General features: G+C 36.7%; 1 protein-coding gene across 15 annotated transcripts in view; it reads right to left on the bottom strand.

Annotated features, from left to right (window-relative positions):
- nbeaa (neurobeachin a) overlaps positions 1-24,119 on the bottom strand; it is an 894,135-nt gene that overhangs the window by 646,154 nt on the left and 223,862 nt on the right. For all 15 annotated transcript variants that reach the window (XM_039745777.1, XM_039745778.1, XM_039745781.1 and 12 more), the window contains exon 2: positions 15,911-16,142. In XM_039745777.1, coding sequence (XP_039601711.1) covers positions 15,911-16,142 — 232 coding nt within the window. The remainder of the gene's footprint in view (positions 1-15,910; positions 16,143-24,119) is intronic.

The following is a 24,119-nucleotide window of genomic DNA, read 5'->3' as shown; positions in this document are numbered from 1 at the left end:
GGCTTCCCTTCACTGGCTTCCATTTCGTTTTCGAATCCATTTTAAGATCCTTGTATTTGTTTTTAAATCTTTTAATGGTTGTGCTCCACTTTATTTGTCAGAAGTGCTGCACCCTATGTACCGTCTCGCTCTCTCAGGTCAGCAGACCAGATGCTTTTACGTGTTCCCAAGGCACGATGCAAACTCCGAGGTGATCGAGCTTTTTCATTTGCAGCCCCAAAACTCTGGAACGATTTGCACGTTAGGCAGGCTCCTTCGCTAGCTTACTTTAAATTCTATTTAAAAACACATTTTTACTCTCTGGCTTTTAACCCAGTATGATATGTTGGCTATCTGTATACTTTTTATTAAGAATCTCTTCAGTTCTTATGTGTTTATGTGTTTCTGTTTACCCTTTGGTTTTGTGTGTCTGATATTTTGGGTTTTCTTTTTTTATTGTACAGCAATTTGGTCAGCCTTCATGTTGTTTTTAAACTGCTTTATAAATAAATAAATAAATAAATACACACCAACACTGACACTCAGCCAGCTCTAAAACACCAAATAACCTAACACACATGTCTTTACGGGTGTGAGTTGAAAACTAAAGCACATGGAGGAAAACCCACATCCCCAAGTCAGGGTAAATTAGTAAACTTTACAAAGACAGAATGGGATTCAAATACTTGAAGCTGAATCCCTGAGGCAGCAGAGCTAACCACTGAGTCACTCCTAAACTTATAAGATAATAAGATAAAATTATTATAATGTTCATTTTGCCACAGAACACGCTTAAAGTTTGAGTAAGAACTAGAGGATTAAAAGATCATGGATTTTTAACATATTGGAATAATTTTTAAATAATACTTTTGAACATAGTAGTAGAGCGCATTCTCAAAGTGCTTCTAAAGCCAGAATGATCAACAAATGGTATAAAAAGGCAGACTAGACCTGGGTCAGGAACATCACCCGGAAACCCAGGCTCATGTTTCAAGTGTTTCCTCCAATGTACTAGGTGTACCGACAGAGCTGAGAATTAGCTCATATTTAAAGGGTCAGGTAAACACAAGTAGCCTATCTAATATAATTTACAGTAGCTTCCTAATCAGACTATATGGGACCCACTTGGTACCACATAAGAAGATGGGATATTCGTATTACATTCTTCAGTGATCTATACTGTCATTTATATGTCTCTATCACCTGAACAAACTACTTTCAAGGGACCGTTTGGGACATATATTTTATTACTCTATCTCAACTTCTAGGACAATGACACACATCATTCTTTGCGAACTTTACTTATTTTTGTCCTAATGTCGACATCTTGTGAAGCCCCATTTCTGTCCAGAATCAGCTCCTAATGCCAACACCTCTTGCCCCAAACCAGTGCATTCAACATAAAATACAGTGATTGACTGGTAATAGAAAAATAAAAGAAAAGAAATATAAGCCTCAGATATCAGTATAATTTGCCACAGCAATATAAGAGATATGCCTCTATCACTTTTCAAAAAGACATACTTTTAGCACAGAAATTAGGCCTTTGTAAAACATGGCTGTTGAGAAGTTTATATTGAAATCATAAAGAAAACATCCAAATGTCTATGAAAGTAAAATATAGGTCAAAAGAACCACAGCCTAACAGAATTGAATTTTACCTAAGATGTGAAACTAAACATTAAAAGCAAACTAATATGTGATCAACACACCAAGAAAAAAGGAATATTCAGTTATTGCCTCTTTCCCGTTACTTTTTTCCCCATCTCTTACATCCACATGGTTTTGTAGACTTGCTGAGAAGATTGTTATCTCAAAGTTACTTAGAGATATAACTTACTGTTTTTTCACCTACTTATATTGTTCTTAAATGTCAGAAGCTGTTTGTCTTGTGGCCATAGCAACATACCTTAAATACATGTCTGCAGTCTTACTGCTCATTGGCTCATTATACAAATTTGGAAAGATGTAAAGGGCAGAAAGCTAAATTATCTCTGTGGTAAAGTCTCTTAACATCCCATAGGAAAGATCTGCCACTGACACCATGGGAATACAAACTGATTGCAGACTTGTCAACAAAGTAAGCAATTTCTGAATTAAGAACCTAAATATCTGTTTTGCTCCCACAATTGTCTTAGTAAATGAAGTATGACAATAGACCTTTAAGACTTTTTCTCTTTTTAAAATTGAAAGTGGTCCTGCTCTTTTGAACTGATATTCTTATTAAGGAAAACTTCTGTGTTGTGATAAAATACTAGCTGTTCACATTTTTTAATTAATGGAATAGCTGCCCAAATTGTAAAGATTTCATAGTTATTTTCTTATGTTTAACATGTACAGTATGTATGAATGAAATGAGTTTTTAATCAGACATAGCCCTTTGAATACCACTACAATGCCATAAAATAAAATGTAGGAAATGTAGCGTGTCACTTGCTGATAATAAATGTACAGTGCAGCAACAAAAAATGTGTAGTATCAAATACAAACATATGGAAGACCCAATGCTATCTATCAGCAGCATGCTTCTCTATGTGTAGCAAAGAAAAGTTATAAAAGAGGTAAAATGGAAGAACCCCAAGTTTGTAAGACCACCTTTCCCATCTTGGCATACTACTGTGCCTAAGTGCAATAAAGCAATTCTGTATTATCCACATATGATGAAAAGCAACAGAAGATTTGAAGCTGCATGTATCATCATAGTAGATAGATAGATAGATAGATAGATAGATAGATAGATAGATAGATAGATAGATAGATAGATAAGGCACTAGATAATAGCACTATATGATAGATAGATAGATAGATAGATAGATAGATAGATAGATAGATAGATAGATAGATAGATAGATAGATAGATAGATAGATAGATAGATAGATACTTTATTAATCCCAAGGGGAAATTCACATTCAAAATTCACAACATCAAATAGGCTACAGAGTACTTTGTCAGGTAGTTGTGGCACAGAGACCACCATAGACTACTGGAATGACGAAACAAAGACAAAGGAAGTTACTGGATCAGCATATTGGAAAAATATTTGCAAATGTCTGGAACCATCACATACTTCTATTTTATGAAAACCATCACACTTCTGAACAAATGCAAAATGTAAAATATGGAATTATGCAGTAGAGTGTTAGTTTTAAGGTTTTGCAATAGATGTACTATGAATATATATGAAGAGGCCATAATAAAAAAATGTGCTTTAAGCAGTTTTTTTAAATGTTCAGCAGTGCTGGTATCACATATCTTTATTGATAAATGAGTCCAGACTTTACAGGCATAAAAGCAAAACACCTCTTCACCAGTTCTTTTATTCTTCACCCTTAAACATTAAGCAAGCCAGTGTATGAAGATCTTACAATTTTTTGACATGCATTATGAAATACAGGAGCTGAAAAATGGTGGCGAACCTTGTAGATAAATGAAAGCATTTTAAACTCTGTCATGCAAGAAACAGAAAGCCAATATAATGATTGTTAATAAAGGTGAAATGTGTTCAGTTTTCCTCTTCAAATTCTCATTAAGATTCCTTGTGCTGTATTTTGAACAAACAGCATTCCTATTTTAATTTTTTTCACAGTAGTTCGAATAGAAGTGCATAACAACAACAATATTAAAGATCAAATTAATGCTATGTTTCTTGAATAAAAAAAAAACTTCTTAATAACATGTTTAATATGTGAATTAAAATGTACATTCCATTATCAACCCCTAGATTCTTTACTTTTGATTTGAACAGTTTCTATTTTAGTTGAAGAAATTTAGTTGTCATCTGGCACCATCCCTGTGTATGGCTACAGTATGTGCCAGCTGCGTAACTACCATTTAAAAGTGATATAGCCTAATGGGACCATGTAAAGTGAGAATGACTAAGAGCCTAGAACTGATCCTGAAGGCACATTATATGTAATGTCATGCATTTTTAACATACAGTCCACCAAGACATCCATCCATCCATTATCCAACCCGCTATATCCTAACTACAGGGTCACGAGGGTCTGCTGGAGCCAATCCAAGCCAGCACAGGGCATAAGGCAGGGAACAAACCCTGGGCAGGGCGCCAGCCCACTGCAGGGCACCACCAAGACAAACAAAGGATTTTTTTCACTGCTATGTACGAATGAAACCAGTTTAAAATACTGTCAGAAAAGCCAAATGTTTAAGGCAGTTTATAAGAATGCTGTGATCTTAAGAGAAAAAAGGACTACTTACAAAAAAGTTGTGCCCACGATGCCTTAAATGATACCTTATATTAACCACTTCTATATAAGAGAGTCATCACCAGGAGAACTTAAGTTCAGAACTAGAGGATTGCTATGGCTGCAGGAATTTTTGTCCAGACTGGTTTCTAAATTTCAGCCACTTATTGCTGTTAGAGAATAATTCCTCAACCAACATTTCTGTCTTTCATTTTGGTTAACACAGTTGTTATGATTTGTAACCCCTAATTGCTTCTTTTGGCCTTAAATAGCTGCATTTACAGTATTTAATTGCTTCTTGTTTTCTTAACCAACTGCTAATTAACAATGTGAAGTAAACAGCTGTGCATTCATCATGATTAAGGAATTTTAGATCATTAAGAATTAGAAATATGTAAACATTTACTTCGAATTATGAACTTAATGTCATATTGCAGCGGCTCAAAATTGGCATATTTTATTTTCAACTTATTTTTAGGTATTCTGCTGAGCACTGAAAGATGTCAAGGACCACACTATGCCTCTGGAAGATCTGCTAGTGTTACTGAAAAGCTTTGTTGGTTATTCCATGTTTTAAGTTTATTCAGTTGGTTGATGCCTAAATGTTGGTAGGTAGGGTTTCAAATGTGTAGCATGTTTTCACCTGTTTGCTGTCTCTTTCTTTCATTCTTGACCTCTCACTGTGCACACTCCCTGGCTTTCTTACTCACTTAATGCTGAAAATGGCAGATGCAAAATGGGTATAAAACAGCTCGATATGCACAGCTGATTCTGCCCTTGTTTTATATTTGTTTTGTTTTTTTAGCTCTTCAGCCTCATTTCAGCAAGTGAAAAAATGCAATAAAGTCAAGAATTTTATTTAACTAGATAAGACCTACTTTTGCAATGCACAATATAACAGTTCTTAGTTTACATGCATTTGCGCTCATCTTCCATTACAGCAAATGGGAAGAATTAAGTGACCCATGTATGAAACAGCTACCCTTACAAATATTTATCATATTCAAAAGATACACAGTCCCTGAAATACAGGGATTGTTTACTTAATATGGGGACGAAGACACACTAGTGTTGCACGGCATACCCATTTAAAAAAAAGTACCACATAACCAATAAGTTTTAAAACATTACTATACCAGCATTATTCAAAATTAGTTAATCTTACTACATGAAAATGTGACTGAGATTGCTTTATGAGGGGCAAGGATGGCACAGAGTAGATGTGACGATTCATCGCAAATTTATGTGCCTAGCAGAAACCCAAATCACACTAGCTGAGCTTTGTAACATAGTTGACAATCCATTATTAACCCCCCTTTCCAAAAAAAATGACATGTAAACGGTTGAGAAAACTAGTCGCGCCCAACGTATTGTTTAAAATGGCAGTCAAATTGAGATAATATAATGAAACGAAAAAGCTAAAGATTTACAACGCTTGTTTGCAAATGGTGTTACAAGCTTTGTTACAGTTTATTTTTGTATAGCCCAAAATCACACAAGGAGTGCCGCAATGGGCTTTAACAGGCCCTGCCTCTTGACTGCCCCCCAGCCTTGACTCTCTGAGAAGACAAGGAAAAACTCGTGAAAATACGTGACCATCATCATCAGGTCCTTCGATGAAAACCCTAAATACAAAGAGGACTGTTTGACTTATGTTAGGTAGATTGCCCAGAAGGGACTGGGCGGTCTCTTGGTCTGGAACCCCTACAGATTTTATTTTTTTCTCCAGCCTTTGGAGTTTTTTTGTTTTTCTGTCCACCCTGGCCATCGGACCTTACTTATTCTATGTTAATTAATGTTGACTTATGTTTATTTTTTATTGTGTCTTCTATTTTTCTATTCATTTTATAAAGCACTTTGAGCTACATTTATTTGTATGAATATGTGCTATATAAATAAATGTTGATTGATTGATTGAACTCCCAAAAAAAAACCTTGTAGGGAAAAATGGAAGAAACCTTGGGAAAGGCAGTTCAAAGAGAGACCCCTTTCCAGGTAGGTTGGGCATGCAGTGGGTGTCAAAAGAAGGGGGTCAATACAATACAATACACAGAACAGAACAAATCCTTAATACAGCATAAAAATAAAAATTTTAGAAGTACGGAGCACCAAAGGATGCAACACATTGAATCGATCCAAGAATTTATATCCCCTGGTCATCCAGATGTCTTCCAGGGGTATAAAACTGAAAAGATGTAAAATGATATAATAAAAACAATAAATCTGTGCATTGAAAACATGTTTTAAATTATTGCATAATTCACATAAATAATATTTATTAGATTTCAAGGACATTTGGAAGTTTTTGTTCCACATTTAAGTTTCATTAATTTTCCCACTTTTTACATTTCTTTAAAACACTCTTGTTTTATAATATTTCAGATACTAAACATGTTGTATTGAACAGGCTAGGAAGTCAGGAGGACATGTAGATGTTACAGCGGTTGAGCAGCACACTTTCTGAAGGGCGGGGTTATGCAAATGAAGTATCACACTGATTTTTGGGGGACAGAGAGGAGGAGAGGCTGGTGGATAAAAGTGGAAGGATTGTTAAGAGTCCAGGGTTAGTTGTTGGAAGTTTCACGATGGGAGAGAACTCGTCCTGGAGTAGCTGGAAAGGCAGAGAGAATAAGAATTTGCCGGACTGGAATAACAGCACAGCAAAACAGTGTGACACACAAGAGCAGCATATAGTAGTACGAGAGAACAGAGAGAGAGTGGGAAGGAGCAGCATGCTTCAGGGCATGACACTGAAAAGGGCAAGTTAGTTGGGTCAGGAAGGGACTTAAAAAACAAAAGGTGTCCCTAACAGGCTTAAAACTGAGGGAGGTGATGTAGGGCAGGGGTACATGTCGGATGATAATAGCAGGGTCGGTGGGTCAGGAGCACTCAGTGATGCATTTGCTTCATTATCATTTTGGTATCGGTACTGAGGTGCGAAAGATGGCATTGTACCGATGTCAAAATTTTAGTATCAATCCAACACTAAAACATACAATCTATTTGGCATATTTTTTTCTTCTTTTCTATTTATAAAGTGAAATACAAGCAGAATCATAAATCAAAAATAAAACAAACTTTTTCTCAGTAGTAAAATGTCTATCTTTCTGGTCTCATCTTCAGTTATTTGGGAATATTTGCCTTTATCCTGCTACTCAATGAAAACTTGACTAAGTCCAACATGTTACGTTCCTCTAAAAGAGGTTACATCAGAGGGGATCGTGAGTCCTGAGTCCACTTCTGTCTGTAGACTCTCTCTTTTAATTAAACATATGTCCACAAATGGACATAGAGATGTAGGACAGGCCTTGTTCTGCTGACATCACCTCTTTCTGTACACACTACTTGTAGCATGTCTTATCAGGCAAGTGAACAGGCATCTTTAATTTCCCTATAACAGTTACAAAACAGCATTTTGCTATATGAGTCTTGGCTACACCCAAGAAGGGTTTGAGGCATTTACACATAAAAGTATGAAGAACTGAGATATCTGCTTGTTCTTTATAGTTGTGCACTGTTCCATACACCTGGCTGAGGAAGATAGAGGGTCACTTCCGGAGGATGGAGCTGGACTGCGTGTCTGCCTGTGGGGTTGCCAACCGGGATCTCAAGTTGTTTCGTCATGTAGTGAGTGTGGCAATGCACTGTACCAGTGCATACTCCCCAACTTGACTTGACTTGACTGTTCCATGCCTTAGTAAGTACTCAAGCGAAATTCTGAAGTAAGGCTTAAATTTGTCCTATTGTAAGATGCTGATAATATGTAACTGTTTGCACCTTTATATTATGAATGATTTTGTATTTAGATACCCCAATACAAGGAGATTTACAAGAATAGTGTCAATTTACAAGCACAGTAACAGTGTTACAATGCTTTAAAGGAAAGGACAGAACCAGTAAGCTCCTAATTTGAAATCTAGTGCCTTTCATGGATTAACAAATGAGCATATTTTGGACGGTGTACAGTCTGGACAGGCATTGGCTCCCAGTGACCCTCACTAGGACAGGCATGTTAGAAAACAGAAGATTTCTTTATTTTATAAAAATAAAAAAACAAAACAAATTACACAATTCAAAAGGGGACAACTAATAATAGTCATAAAGTGCAAGTATAACATTGAATCATGGGCTACATTTTTCCTTGTTCTTCATGCCCCATGAACCTGAAAAAAGACAGATGGATGGATGCATAGATAAAATACAACTCTTGTTTCGATGTATGATCCTGGATCCATGAGCTCTACCCTTTGCCAATTTCATGCAATTTTTGATTTTTATTTATTTTTATAAATTATGCACTGTAAAGTGTTATAATGATATAACAAGCACACGCCTCTATAAATAAAAACTTAAAATGCAAAAAAAAAAAAAAATCCCATATATCACAGAAACAGTTAGGATTTGTTAATGTCAAACCACACTAAAAGCCCCACCCGTACTCCAAACATGGAACTAATTAATAATAATAATAAAACATGTGCTATACATCCTAATATTATCTAAAACAATAAGAGTTTACCAAAAATACTAGAAGTTATAATAATAATAATTTTATACAGCACATTTCCCATGTTCTCATGACAATGAATTTTTTGCCAGATTATTTTTAAATTAAATCTGAAATTTTTCTAGTTTTAGGTAATATAAGATATTGTTCTCCCACTGAATCTGGAGGATCCATTAGAATTCTTCCCAATAAGAAAAATTAGTCAACATGCTCACAATGGAGTATAGGAAAATCACAATATCCAGAAAATCTAATCAATTTCAGAAATACCTACAAACACTGCTGTAAGAAGATATGAGATCATCAGACCATATTTGAGAATTACAGTCATAAGACATGTAAAGATAATTTTAAACAATTTTTTTTTTTTTTTATCAATATTTTGATAGAAATTTTGCCCCTCTGGAAACCTGGGGGCTCATGTATAAATGTTTTCAAACTCACTTTGAAATGTATAAAAACTAAACTTGACATAAGCCACACACATTTTGACAGCAACCTCAGATAACGCATATGCAATTTTGCTGCTTGTTTTTTTTCAAAAGGGCAGCACCCACAGTTAAACTGGGCTACTGTTTCTTTGTGGTCTCCCTTACTTTTTTATATTCACATCCATGATGTGGGCTTTTTGAAATAAACCGAAAATAATTGTATATCGTTTACAAATTTAAGACATTTGATTGTAATCATTCTGTAACAATAACATTTTGTATGGAATGACAATACTATTCCAAATACCATAGTTGCTTTAGTGTTGTTACTCGTAATGCACAACTGAGAGTATTTTAACCCATTGTATCTATGTGTGACATCTACAGCGGAAAGTTCTACAGCAGGTTGTGCCGAGAGTGCAGAGGATTATCAGGATACAACTTCTAGCCCTGGAGGACATTTATAGTACACACTGCCTCAGGAAAGCCACCCGTATCTGCATGGATTACAATCACCCAACCAGTCTATTTGATCTTCTCCCATCTAGGAAACATTTCACAGCCTTTTCTGCACGGACCACAAGGATCAGAAACAGTTTCACCCCAAGAGCTATAAACGTACTCAAACAGTACATCAAATTCTCTTGGTAGAACTATTTGTTTACAATTACCACACTGTAAACTTGCACAACAACTGTAATATTGCACAACCTGAGCCACTTTATGAACCATCTGCACTATATGTACATGTATATTGTATTTTCATATTGTATATTTTTCATTGTTTTTTATCATATTATTTTTTTAGCATTTTATAGGAAAATAAGTTTATGGAGGAGTTGCATATTGAATCTCATTGTCCCATACAATGACAATAAAGGAATTCATGTCAATTCAATTGAAGAAAATGCATATTTACAGATGATTAAGACTAGCTTCTTAGTCAATTTAGATTTCTAAGAGCTATTCTCTTGGACCTGTGTGCTGTATACTTTATATTTTTATGATGAAATGCATTAAAGTATGTATATTACATTTTATAGATAAATTGTTAACTTCATTTAACACTAGAATATCTGAAGCCTATGAAAAAAAACTCATAATCCCGGGCAACCTTAAATTCCTTTGCACCTTTCCATCAGCATCTTTTGTTTTGTAAATGTGTTGATCAGCACAAGCAGCAAGTAGCCTACTATCCCATCCAGGATCTGGTGGAGCTTAACTCGGGCAAAAAGTTCTCCCAACTCAAGTCTTTTTATCTGCGTGTGAGGTGCCTGGAGTTGTATAGGGTAAATCTATACTAATAAAAGGCAAAGCCCTCACTGACTCACTTACTCACTCACTCACTCACTCACTCACTCACTCACTCACTCACTCACTCACTCACTCACTCACTCATCACTAATTCTCCAACTTCCCATGTAGGTAGAAGGCTGAAATTTGGCAGGCTCGTTCCTTACAGCTTACTTACAAAAGCTGGGCAGGTTTCATTTTGAAATTCTACGCGTAATGGTCATAACTGAAACCTATTTTTTCGTCCATATACTATAATAGACTTATGCTCGATGCCTGCCTCCCATGTAATTTAGTGCCTGCCCATATAAGGCCTTTCGTCAGCGGCAATCCAATAGAAACACTGCCGCTAAATTTTCACGGGTGAAGGACTGTGCTTATGCAGAGGAAGATGAGATGGTCAGGGTGGTGTTTGGCACAAACTCAGCGAAACTGCGAGAGAAACTTTTAAGTGCCGGATCTTAGCTAACATTAAATACAGCCGTGGGGTGGAAAAAGTCAATATCCCGCTAAAGGAAGACAGTGTAAAAAAAAACCCGTGCATGCAGTGTGTCACGTCTCAGATAAAGAGGAAGACGAGCTGTTTATTGATGCAGTAAGAATCGAATCGATGAATGAAACCTGTTATCTTTACAATGATTGACAAACACGGAATGTAACTTGAATTTTTCAGGCTTATTCCTTACAGCTTACTTACAAAAGTTAAGCACGTTTTATTTCGAAATTGTACGCGTAACGGTCATAACGGTCATAACGGTCGACAACATCCGCCATGTTGAACTGTCTTATTTATGGCCCCATCTTCATGAAATTTGGTACGCGGCTTCCCTGCGCTAACCGAAACCCATGTACGTACTTATTTCGGTGGTATGATGCCACTGTCGGCCGCCATATTGAATTTTCAAAACATCACTAATTCTCCAACTTCCCGTGTAGGTAGAAGGCTGAAATTTCACAGGCTCATTCCTTACAGCTTACTTACAAAAGTTAAGCTGGTTTCATTTCGAAATTCTACGCATAACGGTCATAACGGTCAACAACGTCCGCCATGTTGAACTTTCTTATTTATGGCCCCATCTTCACGAAATTTGGTAGACGGCCTTCCTGCGCTAACCGAAACCAATGTAAATACTTATTTCGGTGGTATGACGCCACTGTCAGCCGCCATATTGAACTTTCCAACGTCACTAATTCTCCAACTTCCTGTGTAGGTAGAAGGCTGAAATTTGGAAGGCTCATTCCTTACGGCTGACTTACAAAAGTTAAGCAGGTTTAGTTTCGAAATTCTACGCATAACGGTCAACAACGTCCATCATGTTGAACTTTCTTATTTATGGCCCCATCTTCACGAAATTTGGTAGGCGGCTTCCCTGCGCTAACCGAAACCAATGTACGTACTTATTTCGGTGGTATGACGTCACTGTCAGCCGCCATATTGAACTTTCCAACGTCACTAATTCTCCAAATTCCCGTGTAGGTAGAAGGTACTTATTTCGGTGGTATGATGCCACTGTCGGCCACCATATTGGACTTTTCAACAGTCTTTGTTACTTATGGGCACATAACTCTTGGAGTGTGAGCAACTGTTGCTGGGGGTGCCATAATCTATCAACCAAGAAAAATGAAAAACATTATTTGTACAAAAATTTATTTACCCATTCCTAAATAATTAAATGGGCAGGCTATTTCGTATCAGTGTAATACGCTGTTTGTTAAAACGGATGACTCCCGCTCTTACGTGCAAGTCTGTGTGGATAGTACGAACTATCGTATCTGTTCAAGTTCTATTTAAATTTTAAATAGAAGGAATTTTTATTTAGTCGACAGAAATATCTTTGGTAGGAATGTAAGTTAAATGTAGGCATCATTGCATAAATTTTTCTTCACCATACAAATGTAAAGAGTAAATTCGCCTTACATTCCAGCCAAAGATATTTGTGTCGACTAAATAGAACTTGAAAAGATATATTTTTTCGAATGTGATCGGGCAATTCAGATCGAGTTGACGCGCACCGACGCATCGAGCCCGCGTGCTATTGTGGTTTCGCCTGCGTGCCTCAATAAGTCACCCTCCGCCTCGCTCTTACTTATTTACCATTCATCTAATGAATACACTGAGTATGGCTTTACCAAAACAAAAAGTATTCATTATTCATAAAGCTTCAATATTTTCTTCAAATATTTTTTCATACGTCTCAAACCAAGGGGATGCGAGGGTAAAATAAATTGGGAAGTGCACGTACACACTCAGTGCACCCCCTCGGACGTCGGCGCCACGGCGTGATTTGTCTATTTGAGAATATGTAGATCGAGGTATATATATACACATATATATATACCCGCGCTTCGCAGCGGAGAAGTAGTGTGTTAAAGAAGTTATGAAAAAGAAAAGGGAACATTTTAAAAATAACGTAACATGATTTTCAATATACAGTAATTGTTTTGTGAGTGTTATGAGTGTTGCTGTCATCAAGGATTTGATTATCATTATTTCTTTCAATCAGGTTCGTATTTGTAGGATGTGTTGTGTTCAAGTTACATTCAGTGTTTGTCAATCATTGTAAAGATAACAGGTTTCATTCATTGATTCGTTTCTTACTGCATCAATAAACAGCTCGTCTTCCTCTTTATCTGAGACGTGACAAACTGCATGCACGGGTTTTTTTTTTACACTGTCTTCCTTTAGCAGGATATTGACTTTTTCCACCCCACGGCTGTATTTAATGTTAGCTAAAACCCGGCACTTAAAAGTTTCTCTCGCAGTTTCGCTGAGTTTGTACCAAACACTACCCTGACCATCTCATCTTCCTCTGCATAAGCACAGTCCTTCACCTGTGAATATTTAGCGGCAGTGTTTCTATTGGATTGCCGCTGACGGAAGGCCTTATATGGGCAGGCACTAAATTACGTGGACGGGCATCGAGCATGAGTCTATTATAGTATATGGACGAAAAAATAGGTTCCAGTTATGACCATTATGCGTAGAATTTCGAAATGAAACCTGCCCAACTTTTGTAAGTAAGCTATAAGGAATGAGCCTGCCAAATTTCAGCCTTCTACCTACAAGTAGGTAGTTGGAGAATTAGTGATGAGTCAGTCAGTCAGTCAGTCAGTTAGTCAGTGAGGGCTTTGCCTTTTATTAGTATAGATTAATAGAAGCTTACTACTCAAAACAGAAAATGCAGGGAAGACCCAGGATTGAACCTGCAACCTCTTGATTTAGAAGCAGCCATTCTTACCTTTAACCCACTCATGTAATTGATAAACAGACTTCGGTTTTTACATATTGACAACAACATGTAAATTGAATCATTCCTTTTTCTTTTTTAATTTCCTGAATAAAGGCACACTTGTTTTGTTATATCTTTTGTGAAAGTATTTGATATTTTAACTTCAGTCTTCACACATTATACATTTCACATCAACATTTTAACAAATTTTACTACAACATGAAAAAGTTTATGTTTAAGTTATATGTTCATCATTCACATTTCCTGTCATCCTACATTAACCCAGATAGTTGTAGACATGGAACTTACATGAAATGTATGTATTTCAAATAATGATATATTATTCACCCTATACCATTCAAGACACCTCACACCCAGATAAACAGACTTGAGCTGAGAGAATTTCAGCTGCGTCACTGGGGGATGGGATAGCAGGCTGCTTGCTGCCTGTGCTGATTGACACATTTGCAAAACAGAGACACTGATGAAGAGGAAGAAGGAATTTAAGGCGGCCTGGAATTACGACTTTTTTCGTAGGCTTCAGGGATTCTAGTGTTAAACATATATAACAAAGATTTTCTAATTCCTTAAAATTTTTGAAGAATCAGCATTTTAAGCAAACAACTGGTTTTACATTTGTTACAGGCACTTATTGTGTGGCAATTGGTTATGTGGAGAAAGAAAACAGGACAGGAATTGGGGGTTGGTACATTTGACAGACACAGTACTGACACAATAAATTATTCCACCAAGGGTCATGCAAGTCCCAGCCAGTATTTTGCAGGCGGCAGGAACAATTTGTCGATGGGGCACCAGCTCATCTCCACCACCACTCCCCAACATTTAATACATGCTATAATACATTTTATCATGAAAATGATATTAAGTACATCTTAGTATTCTAAAATGTTCAGAGAGCTGTAATATCTTGAATGTAATATATTCTGTGTGCTGTCTGCGCACTCTTGTCAGCATTGAGAAAGCCCATTTAAGAAGAACGTAACAATTAATGACTGGGTCAGGGAACATATAGAGTACAAAGCATTTAACATTCTACTTTAGTTGTGACAGGATTTGAGAAACTCTAGTAAATTAAACATCAACCTAAATATGAAGTTTACGACGTTCTACTATAATGACAAAATAAATTGTGAGATTAAAGTGGAAATTTCGAGATTAAAGGTGAGATTTCACTGTGTCCCTATTGTTTTTTTTTTCTTCTCTGTGGCCCTAATAATAATTCTTTGCATTTATATAGTGCTTTTCTCACTACTCAAAGCGCTCAGCAATTGCAGGTTAAGGGCCCAACAGAGCAGAGTCCCTTTGGGCATTTACGGGATTTGAACTGGCAACCTTTCGACTGCCAGTGCAGATCTCTAGCCTCAGAGCCACCACTCCACCTCAATACATTTCCATATGACACTCAAACACTCCCCTTTTCACGTGGACTTTGACATCTGACCACTTCTTTTTTATTTCGGCACTGTTTGACTTTCTGAACTTTTGCGTGTCATTCCATCAATTTCCTTTAGGTGCTCACACCACTGCCTAAGCCACCAAATACTATGATTTTCCTTGCCTCCACTTTACTGAGTAGGACCTCCACTTCACATTCGATGAACTTGTTCTTTTTTACACATGCATTTACCATTGTCTTTTAACAAAGCACTGAACAGAAGGGACTATTTATATTAATTTGCATATTCAAATATACAAAATTTTGGGAGGAATCAGGGTGGGGCTGTAGGTGTGTGTATGTGCGTTAAAATTCATGTTGATTTGGATTTATAAAGAGAAAGTGTGTGGAATGTGCGTATGCACATTTCTGTTTTTGTCTACGCACAGCATTATAAATGAGGCCCCAGATCCTCAGACCTTCTTACACAGATCTCATATCTATGCCGAGAGACAAGAAATACATCAACATGTTATGTGCAATAATACATATGTCGAAACTGTTGACTAACAAATAAACTTCTTAAACAACTTCATAGTTTTAAATACTACAAATAATAGTTGCTTGTGAAATTAATATAATATTTGCAAGAATACTACAAAACATTAATAAAACAACAAAACATATTTAAAAATTATTTTCAAAGAAGCAGTTACAATTACAATTAAACATTTACTTAACTTGTTTCAACCAATATTTATTTACTGTTTTTTTTTTGTTTGTTAATACAATTGTTAATTTAGAAAATTTCTGAAATGTTGTCAATATAAAAAGAGTTGGTAAAAAATAATTAGATAATGAGGCATACCTGCTATCATGTCGTCAACTGTGCTCATTTTCAGTAGCACTTGTTCTATAAGGCCAACTTCTGTACTTGTTTGCAGATTTCTAACACTTTTCCGTAAAATAGCTGTGAACATACTCCAGATTTCAGCCTGACAAGTAACATCACAGTGTTCCAGTAGTTCTACCATGCAAGCTATACTTTCAGCATCCTGGATAATAAAATTCATCTCTAAATCAAATTCTCCTCCAACAAGCTGTCAAAAAAAAAAGAATAATAATAACAAGGTTAAATATATAATCTTTTTTTAAACAGCCTTTGTTTTTTTTATTCAAATGTAACTAAACAAGAATCACAGTAAGAGACATTTCTGTTTTTTTTTTTTTGTTTGTTTGTTTTTTCTCAAATATATCTGTCTGAAAGAACATTTTAGATTTAGTTAATTTTAAATAAGCAGTCCTAGACCAGGTGTCAGTCCATCATATGGGCAACTCATGCACACATCCACATTCACACTGGACCCATTTGGAACTGCCAATTATTCTAAATAGCACATCTTTGGGGATGTGGATAGAAAACCAGAGTACTCCATGGAAATTCAATACAGACAAGTGTCCAACAGAACTGGAGTTTGGGAATAAGAAAAAGAAGACTGGATGGCAGTGCCAGAACATTTGTAGGAGTGTGTTTAGTAAAACAAAGGAAGAAATATGTGAATCAGGAGAGAGACTCATTAGATAACATACGCTTGGAGGGTAATGCAACGTATATGAATTATTTTAACCTGGACGAACAAGTAGTTTGGGTTTCAAGAGTGAAATCTGACATGCATGAAGATATTTTGCAAGGAGAAGACAGATAATAAAGATTTTAGGTCCACTGTTAGATTAAAGAGTAGAAGCAGGTTTCATTTGGGTCAAAAAGTAGGTGCAAAAGAAAAGGTTCAAATCAAGAGATGTCACTTGCACCAAGAAATGATTGAGGGTGTAAATGAAAGAAACAAAGTGCTCTGGTAAGAGACTGGAGGAACTGAAAAGTCATAAATCACAAACTGCCAAACAGAACCCCATGAAGGCAGACTCCCTAGAGATGAAAATTCAATGGCTGCCACCAATCTGAGGACACAGTCGCAAAAGATAGAAGTATACCATTTTACAGTAGAGGCAAAAAATCCTTAACACAATCACATAAATTAATGGTATGAGAAAGCAGTGGGCCTAATGACAGATTTACTGGAGGAGTATAAAGTTTTGATCAGATTAATATACATCACCACAAAGGCCTTCCAATTAATAACCACCCATAAAAATGACCAATTCATTTGAAGTCTTTTCCATATCAAGAGAAAGGACAGCCACATAGTGGGAGAAGGACAGGGCTGCATCAGTAATATGTAGCAGTCTATGCACATTGTTGCAACTTAGAAGTGAAAAAAATAAAAACAGTTTGCCTTAGATTAATTAATTTTTAGAAGATCATATGAAGCCAGTGTGCCATCAATTTTGCATCAATAAGGGACAGCAAAGTCTATAGTTCTGACAGAGAGGAGGGACTTCATCTTGTTTCAAAACTAAAGTGAGGACAGCCATATCAGTTACTGAGTTTAAATGCCTGCTAGAAACGGCCTCTCTTAACATACCAAAGAGTGGGGTGGATAATTTGCTCCAAAATTTGGAAAACATTTTAAGCGTCAAGCTGTCCAAACCATGAGCCCTCCCAGCCTCCCTATTCAGACTTGGAAAGCTGAGAAATGGGCCCACTAACCTGAACGAGTTTGATGGAGGAGGAGGAGGAGGAAGAGAAACTTAAATAAAAAATTAAATAAAAACAAACAGTGTTTTAACATTTATCATGAAGTATTTTATGGACTAGGTGCTTAGGAAAAAGTCTGCATCATGGACCAGGTTTACTGCAAGGGGTCTAAGATTAATGGGACATAATATATACAGCCCTCCTAATACCTACTTAGCCAATAAACAGGAATACACAAGTCAGAAAAAGAACATTATGAAAAAAAATAAAGACACTAAATCAAATAATAAATCACTCATAAAAACCAGAGATCCTGGATGAAACCTCTACATCAGATACAGCACTCATGACTTAGTGATTTCTCCATTAATATAGAATGACCTCACATCCCAAATTACGTGTAATAAATACATAAGAAAGCTAGATTTTCTTTCAACATGAAAATTGTCATGGAGGCAAAGGGATTCAGCAAGGCTTATGCACTACAATGTGTTGTACTTGGGAAATCATGTCTATTCCTTTTTAAGACAAGTATACAGACAGTTAGAACAGTCATGCACCAGCTTGCCCAGGCATCAAGGTTGCTATGAGTTTTATACCAGGTGGAGTTACATAACAGGCATTTTTGTGGACAGTAGTCAAAAACTCATGATACAGTAAAAGACTTAGGTGAATTAAACAACAGAGTAGCTTTCCCAAGCTACAATGAATCAAGGCATTTAGACTTAAATTATGAGTTACTACTTGCAGAAGAGCTTGTGTCTGATTTTTCTCTGCACGCATGCACTTCAGATGCCTTTCTGGGGCACACATTTACTTGTCATTCTCTCCACTCGTTTGTATGAAACATTTACATTTAAAGCTGATGACTCTCACTCTCAAGTCTTTTGATTGGTATGCTCTCACATGTTTTTTTTTTTTTGTTTCAACACTGATATCTCTAACTTGAAGCCCTCTGTACTTTTTCAGGCTTAAGCCAGTGTTGTGATGTGAAATTTTGCATACAAGTTGATAAATATTTTGTGTGTCTTTAGTTGTAACTTAGACAAAGCAATGTAATATTAGTGTTACATTATAGATAATAACAGCAATGATTTGATGGTTTAAGAACTCCTTCCCCCTTTTAATTTTACGACAGGGTTGAGAGAAGTGCCTCAGATAAGTTTGGCTAACATTTCTCTGCTGGACTCTCAGTCAACCCCCACAGGTAAGCCAGGCTGCCAAACTGTCAAGCTTTACCTTAACATATGGTTTGGAGGGCAGGTGTGAAGGTGTTCTCTGCCCCATTGGTCTGAAGTATGGCTGTTTGGAGTTTGTTTGTATCAAAAGCTTTTAAATACTATGACCCCCTATTGGCTGTAGGGGTTGGACAGAAAACCTATACATGTGCATGCTTTACCTCACCCTCTCTCTCTCTTACCAAACTGATGAAAGACCATCACACACCATGAACTGAAAAGGACAACACAACGAAGAGCACAGCTCGGAGGCCATATTGAGACAGGCATGCAGCCTGTTCTGAAGAAAGCTGACCACAAAATGATCCTTAACTAGAGACATTTTAAGTAACTAACAAGTCTGTGTGCAGCCTGAAACTACACTTCGCCATGTATCAGGTTGTATGGTTGTCAATATTCAGTTGTACTTTGCATATTGTTATTATTTATGAATATTATCAATAATACATTATTTAAAGTGTAACTTAACTCCTGCTTGTCTTTAACTACACCTAATTGCCTGAGGTTATAAATGTAGAAGGGAAGGTGGGGAGAAGTTATATACTATAATACCTTATACACAGTGCTAAGTCTGTGAGATTTGAGGCATTCTGACAAAGGCTAAATATTAATAATACAAAAGGTAAAACTAGAGTAAAATATTATTCTATTAAGACAAAACAACCAGTCATGCATATTTTGGTTTCAGATGTATAGCAGGACCTCTGTAAATTGAGTTTGGTTACTGACTCTGCTGTTATTATTGCTTCTACTATTAGGCAGCTCCAACAAGTGAAGTGTAGAGCCCTGCTCTCATCCTCCAGATCCCCACTTCTATCAAGACACACTGTCATTATGTTTACTGCTTTAATAGTCAGTGGCTTGAGTGCATCAAGTTTCTCCCCTTTCATAATCTAGGACATAAACTGACTTCATGTACTGTTTGCTGCATCACACACAAGGTACCATTTTTAATTTTGATTGAGTAAAGTTAAATATTTCAACCTAGACTTTGTTTTACCTTTCTTTCATCATACTGTATATGTTTTATTAAGCAACAATGGGGACCATGCTTATGAGATATACTGCAGATCAATTGTCCTCTAAAAGCTAAACAGCTCAAAAATATCAAAATCCATTTTTCACGTTTTGTATACCCAAAGGAGGACTGTATTTTTGCTGTTTTACTTTTGCATGGGAAGGTAGGAAGTAGAGCAGTGTCCTAAAATGAAGAGGGAAAATAAATTATGCTAATAAAATATTTTAAATAAAACATAAAAACCGGGTACCTTAAGATCTTTTGTACCACATAATGCTGTCAAAGAATTTACTCACAATCTAACTATCATCATTCATCCGTTGCCATTTTTCATGGACTTTGCTGTGTGTGTTTTGTTTGTGCTTTGTGTATTTAATGTATAGTCGCCGTAAGGGGAACAGGGTTGGTATTGTTGTTTTCATTTATTTCATTTGTGTTCATTACATTCTTTAATTGTTGTTTGATTACCGGTTTGCTTTGTTTTTGTCTCTGTTTTTCAGTGTGCGCGGGTCGGATCAAGGCTGGGTGCGTCCCTGGACTTTCCACCATAAAAATACATTTTATGGTTTTATTTTTCACTATATCATAATTGTTACTGTTTAAAAAAATAATAAGACGAAGGTTGAATGCTACCAACACATAAAACAGAATAGCAATCTCAAACATGCTTAATGCAATTCAAGTTTGTGGGGACTGAAGCATATCCCAAAAGCATCTGGTGCAATGTACGAGACAACCCTGAACAAGTCACCAACGTGTCACAGGGTGCACTTGTGAAACACCCACATGGAGCCAACACAAAATTACTAACTAACCTGGCATACATGCCTAAGGAAGAGTAAATCAAAATTCTAAGGCTAGATTTGAAATCCCCTGTACGAAGCAATGACCCAACATGTCTTTTGGATTATAATACAGAACATCAGTTCTGGTGATATACACCAAAGGTCTATCGCTTAGTTCATACTAATTCATTTCTATAGGTTGTAATAGTGAAAGATTTTTGTTAAAGACACAACCAATAACAAATTGGCTGCAATCAAACAAGCATCACTCCATGTCTGAGAAAGAACTATCACACGCTAGCTTATAATAAAGACTGACAACTGAAAGAACTGAAAAGAAATGAAATGGCAAACACTGTGCTTCTTTGTCTTGAACATCTTTATTTTTAGAACTCAGAGAAAGTGACAGCTTTGTAAATAATGGTACACATCACCTGGAGAATCTTTAGTAAAGTCAGACCAGCGCACTGTGATTTAAAGAGCCGCCTTCAGTGATTTAGCGAGATTGTCTATAAAAGTAGGTTACAATCCACCTGCTGTCCTGCTGTGTCTGCAAGCTGATCAAGCAACAGCAGATCAGTGGAATGGATGTGTATCACATGTCTCTGCTTCAGAAACACCCACCACGATGATGTTGATAAATATGGCAGCCACCAACAAATTGTTTCCCTGTCATTAATCTTTGGATGAAAATGTTGCCACTAGTCAAAAGAAATGGCAACAAAATACCGTCTCCATTTCTTAGTGCAACTACCCGCATGTCAATGTCGTTATAAAAGGTCTCTGATTTTTACCATACAGCACAGAAGCAGGTTGATATCAACTACTGGGCATTCATTTGATTATTCATTTTCATTGGTATCAGTCCCTGCTGAACATACTTCCTCACACACACACATTTTAAAAGTATATATACCAGTGCACACACACACACAAACACATACACTCTTACACTCAAGTCAAGCTAATTTAGATCTCCCAGTTAATATAACCTACTGATCTTTTAGCTGCAGTTTGTAAACACTGAGATGTAGGAAGGAAAATCTATTCATTACACATTACATTGTCTGAGTTGGGATTCAAACTTAGATCTTCTGAGCTGTGAAGCAGTACAATAGTAGTAACCACCATGTTAGCAAAGCACCAGTGAACATCAATTCAAATTTCTCTTTTTCAGACCTGTACCTTCTGCATATCCGTTGTGGAAGATGACCTGGACGCAGATAGGCGGACACGTTCATGTCACCCACAACACGTTTAATTACAATTTTGCAACTATGTACAGTGCAGCACACAAATCCCAAAGTCCTGGCCACCACACAATGCCTTCTTCCTCTTCATGTCGCCTCCTTGCCTCCTCCAGAGACCTCGTCCTCTTCCACCCGACTCTAGTCATCGTATGAAGCGAGGCAGCCCCTTTTATACACACCCGGATGTGCTCCAGGTGCTTCCCGGCAATCTTCCACCGGCACTCTTCAGTGTGTCGGAAGTGCCGGCTGCATCCCCGGAAGCACTCCGGGTGTCCCTGCTCCTCTTCCCCCCAGCACTTCCGGGTGTGGTGGAAGTGCTGAGTTCCAGGGCTCCAAAGGCATTGGGGCGCCCCCTGGCGGTGACAACGGCACCAGGGCGGTCACCCCCACATGGTCTGGGGGAGGTGTAAGCCCTTCTCTAGTCCTCCTGGGCGTCCCAGCCGGTTCGCTCCCCCCAGCCATCTGCGACACCATATAAATATTTAACATTAATAAATTCTCTGTGGTATCTAGATCTTGAAAAAAGAGAAAAATACCACAATATGATCTTTGTTTACTCTACACTATAAATTTATAGCAATATTCTGTATTTTAATGGTTTATCTCCTTTATTGTGTGATGCTGATTACTTTATGGAGAAAAGAGCAAAGCAAAAACTGACCATAGATGGGGAACGTTCTACCTCAAGAAAAATTCATGTATACATGTACAGTTTCCCACAATTGTCCACTTCACTGGTGCAAAACAGCATTACTTAAATGTCTTTGTAAAACGCAGACAAAAAATGACATTGGAAGAAATTAACAGCTTGAGGAAGGCAACAACTATTCTGAGGTCTGCACTAACCACAATGCCTTCCTGTGTTTTTTTAAGTCTTGTCTGTTTACCTAGTATGCTGAGTATATTATGAAGATGACGGAAATTAAGAAAAGAGAAACTGGGACCAAAATTGTCAGTCATACTATAAAAATACCAATGTCATTATTTCAACAGCAGAAACAAAAGAATAATTGAAAAGACAAAGGAAGTTCAAATTATGGCCTAGTGCACACTTAAAATAAGATCCAAAATTATGTAATGTAGAAAGATCAACCCAATGAGGGCAGATAAAAACAAGATTGCTTAAGATTTTTTTTTCTTGGGCTTAAAGTAGCACATTGATATAAGTCATAATACAAAAAGCTGAGAGCAATAAATGAAGAAATAGTAAAAATAGCAAAAGCAATATTTATCCTAGATATACAGTATGGCTGGAAATCTGGAGCATCGAAATAGGACAGCAAAAGAAAAATCAGTGCTTTTGAACTGCAGCTGTGGAGAAGATTACTGTATATACACTGTGCTGCAATGCTGTTTTGGACAAGATCAAGGTCATCTGCAGACTTAAATCATATCTAATAAAGCAGAAGCTAAAATATTTTTGTATTACAATCAAAAGTAGATTAGCTGGAAAAGGTTCAAATGTTTAAAATATCAAAATAAAACATAAAGTGGATGTTGGAAACCAAAATACCTGAAAACATTCATTAAAAATCCAAAAAATGAACCTTCAAGAAGTGAAAACAATTGTCATCTATAAAAATATATATGGTAAAGCCCACCAAGCCACTGAACATGTTTTTTGTTATTCCTACAACATCTGACAAGCTGCATGCACACCATAAGCAGATGTATAGTTTGCTACTGGCTTAACTGCTACTCTCTTAACAACACAGAAAAACAGCTAGACATATTTGTGGGTGAAAGTGTACAGAGGTTTCTGATAAATATACACATGATTTCTAAGACACGAGGCTTTCTTTTCCTCTGTTAAATGCAGAGTAAATACGGGTTACATTTTATGCAATTGTCTGTATATTTTGGTTATTTTAAATCAAACAGCAACTTTATAGCTTCCTCCATGCAAGCAGCTTCCTACCTCTGCCCCCCTTATCCACCATAGCGTCTCTGAATCAGTACATGACAATAGCAGGTAACCATATTAACATTTTGCCTGTACACCTCAGAATAGAAACAAGAGTGTCATCCTGTTGATTTATTCAACAAAAATATTCACTTGTATACCACATTCTTCATTTTAGTTTAGGTGTAGGTTCATTGTGAATTTCCCCATGGGATTAATAAAGTATCTATCTATCTAGGTTTACAAAACAAGAATCATGTCAGTGCATTCACTCTGCTCACAATACA

Source organism: Polypterus senegalus, chromosome 2 (genome assembly GCF_016835505.1).
Source record: "Polypterus senegalus isolate Bchr_013 chromosome 2, ASM1683550v1, whole genome shotgun sequence".
NCBI classification, from domain to species: domain Eukaryota; kingdom Metazoa; phylum Chordata; class Cladistia; order Polypteriformes; family Polypteridae; genus Polypterus; species Polypterus senegalus.
This window is presented reverse-complemented; position numbering and strand designations above follow the sequence as displayed.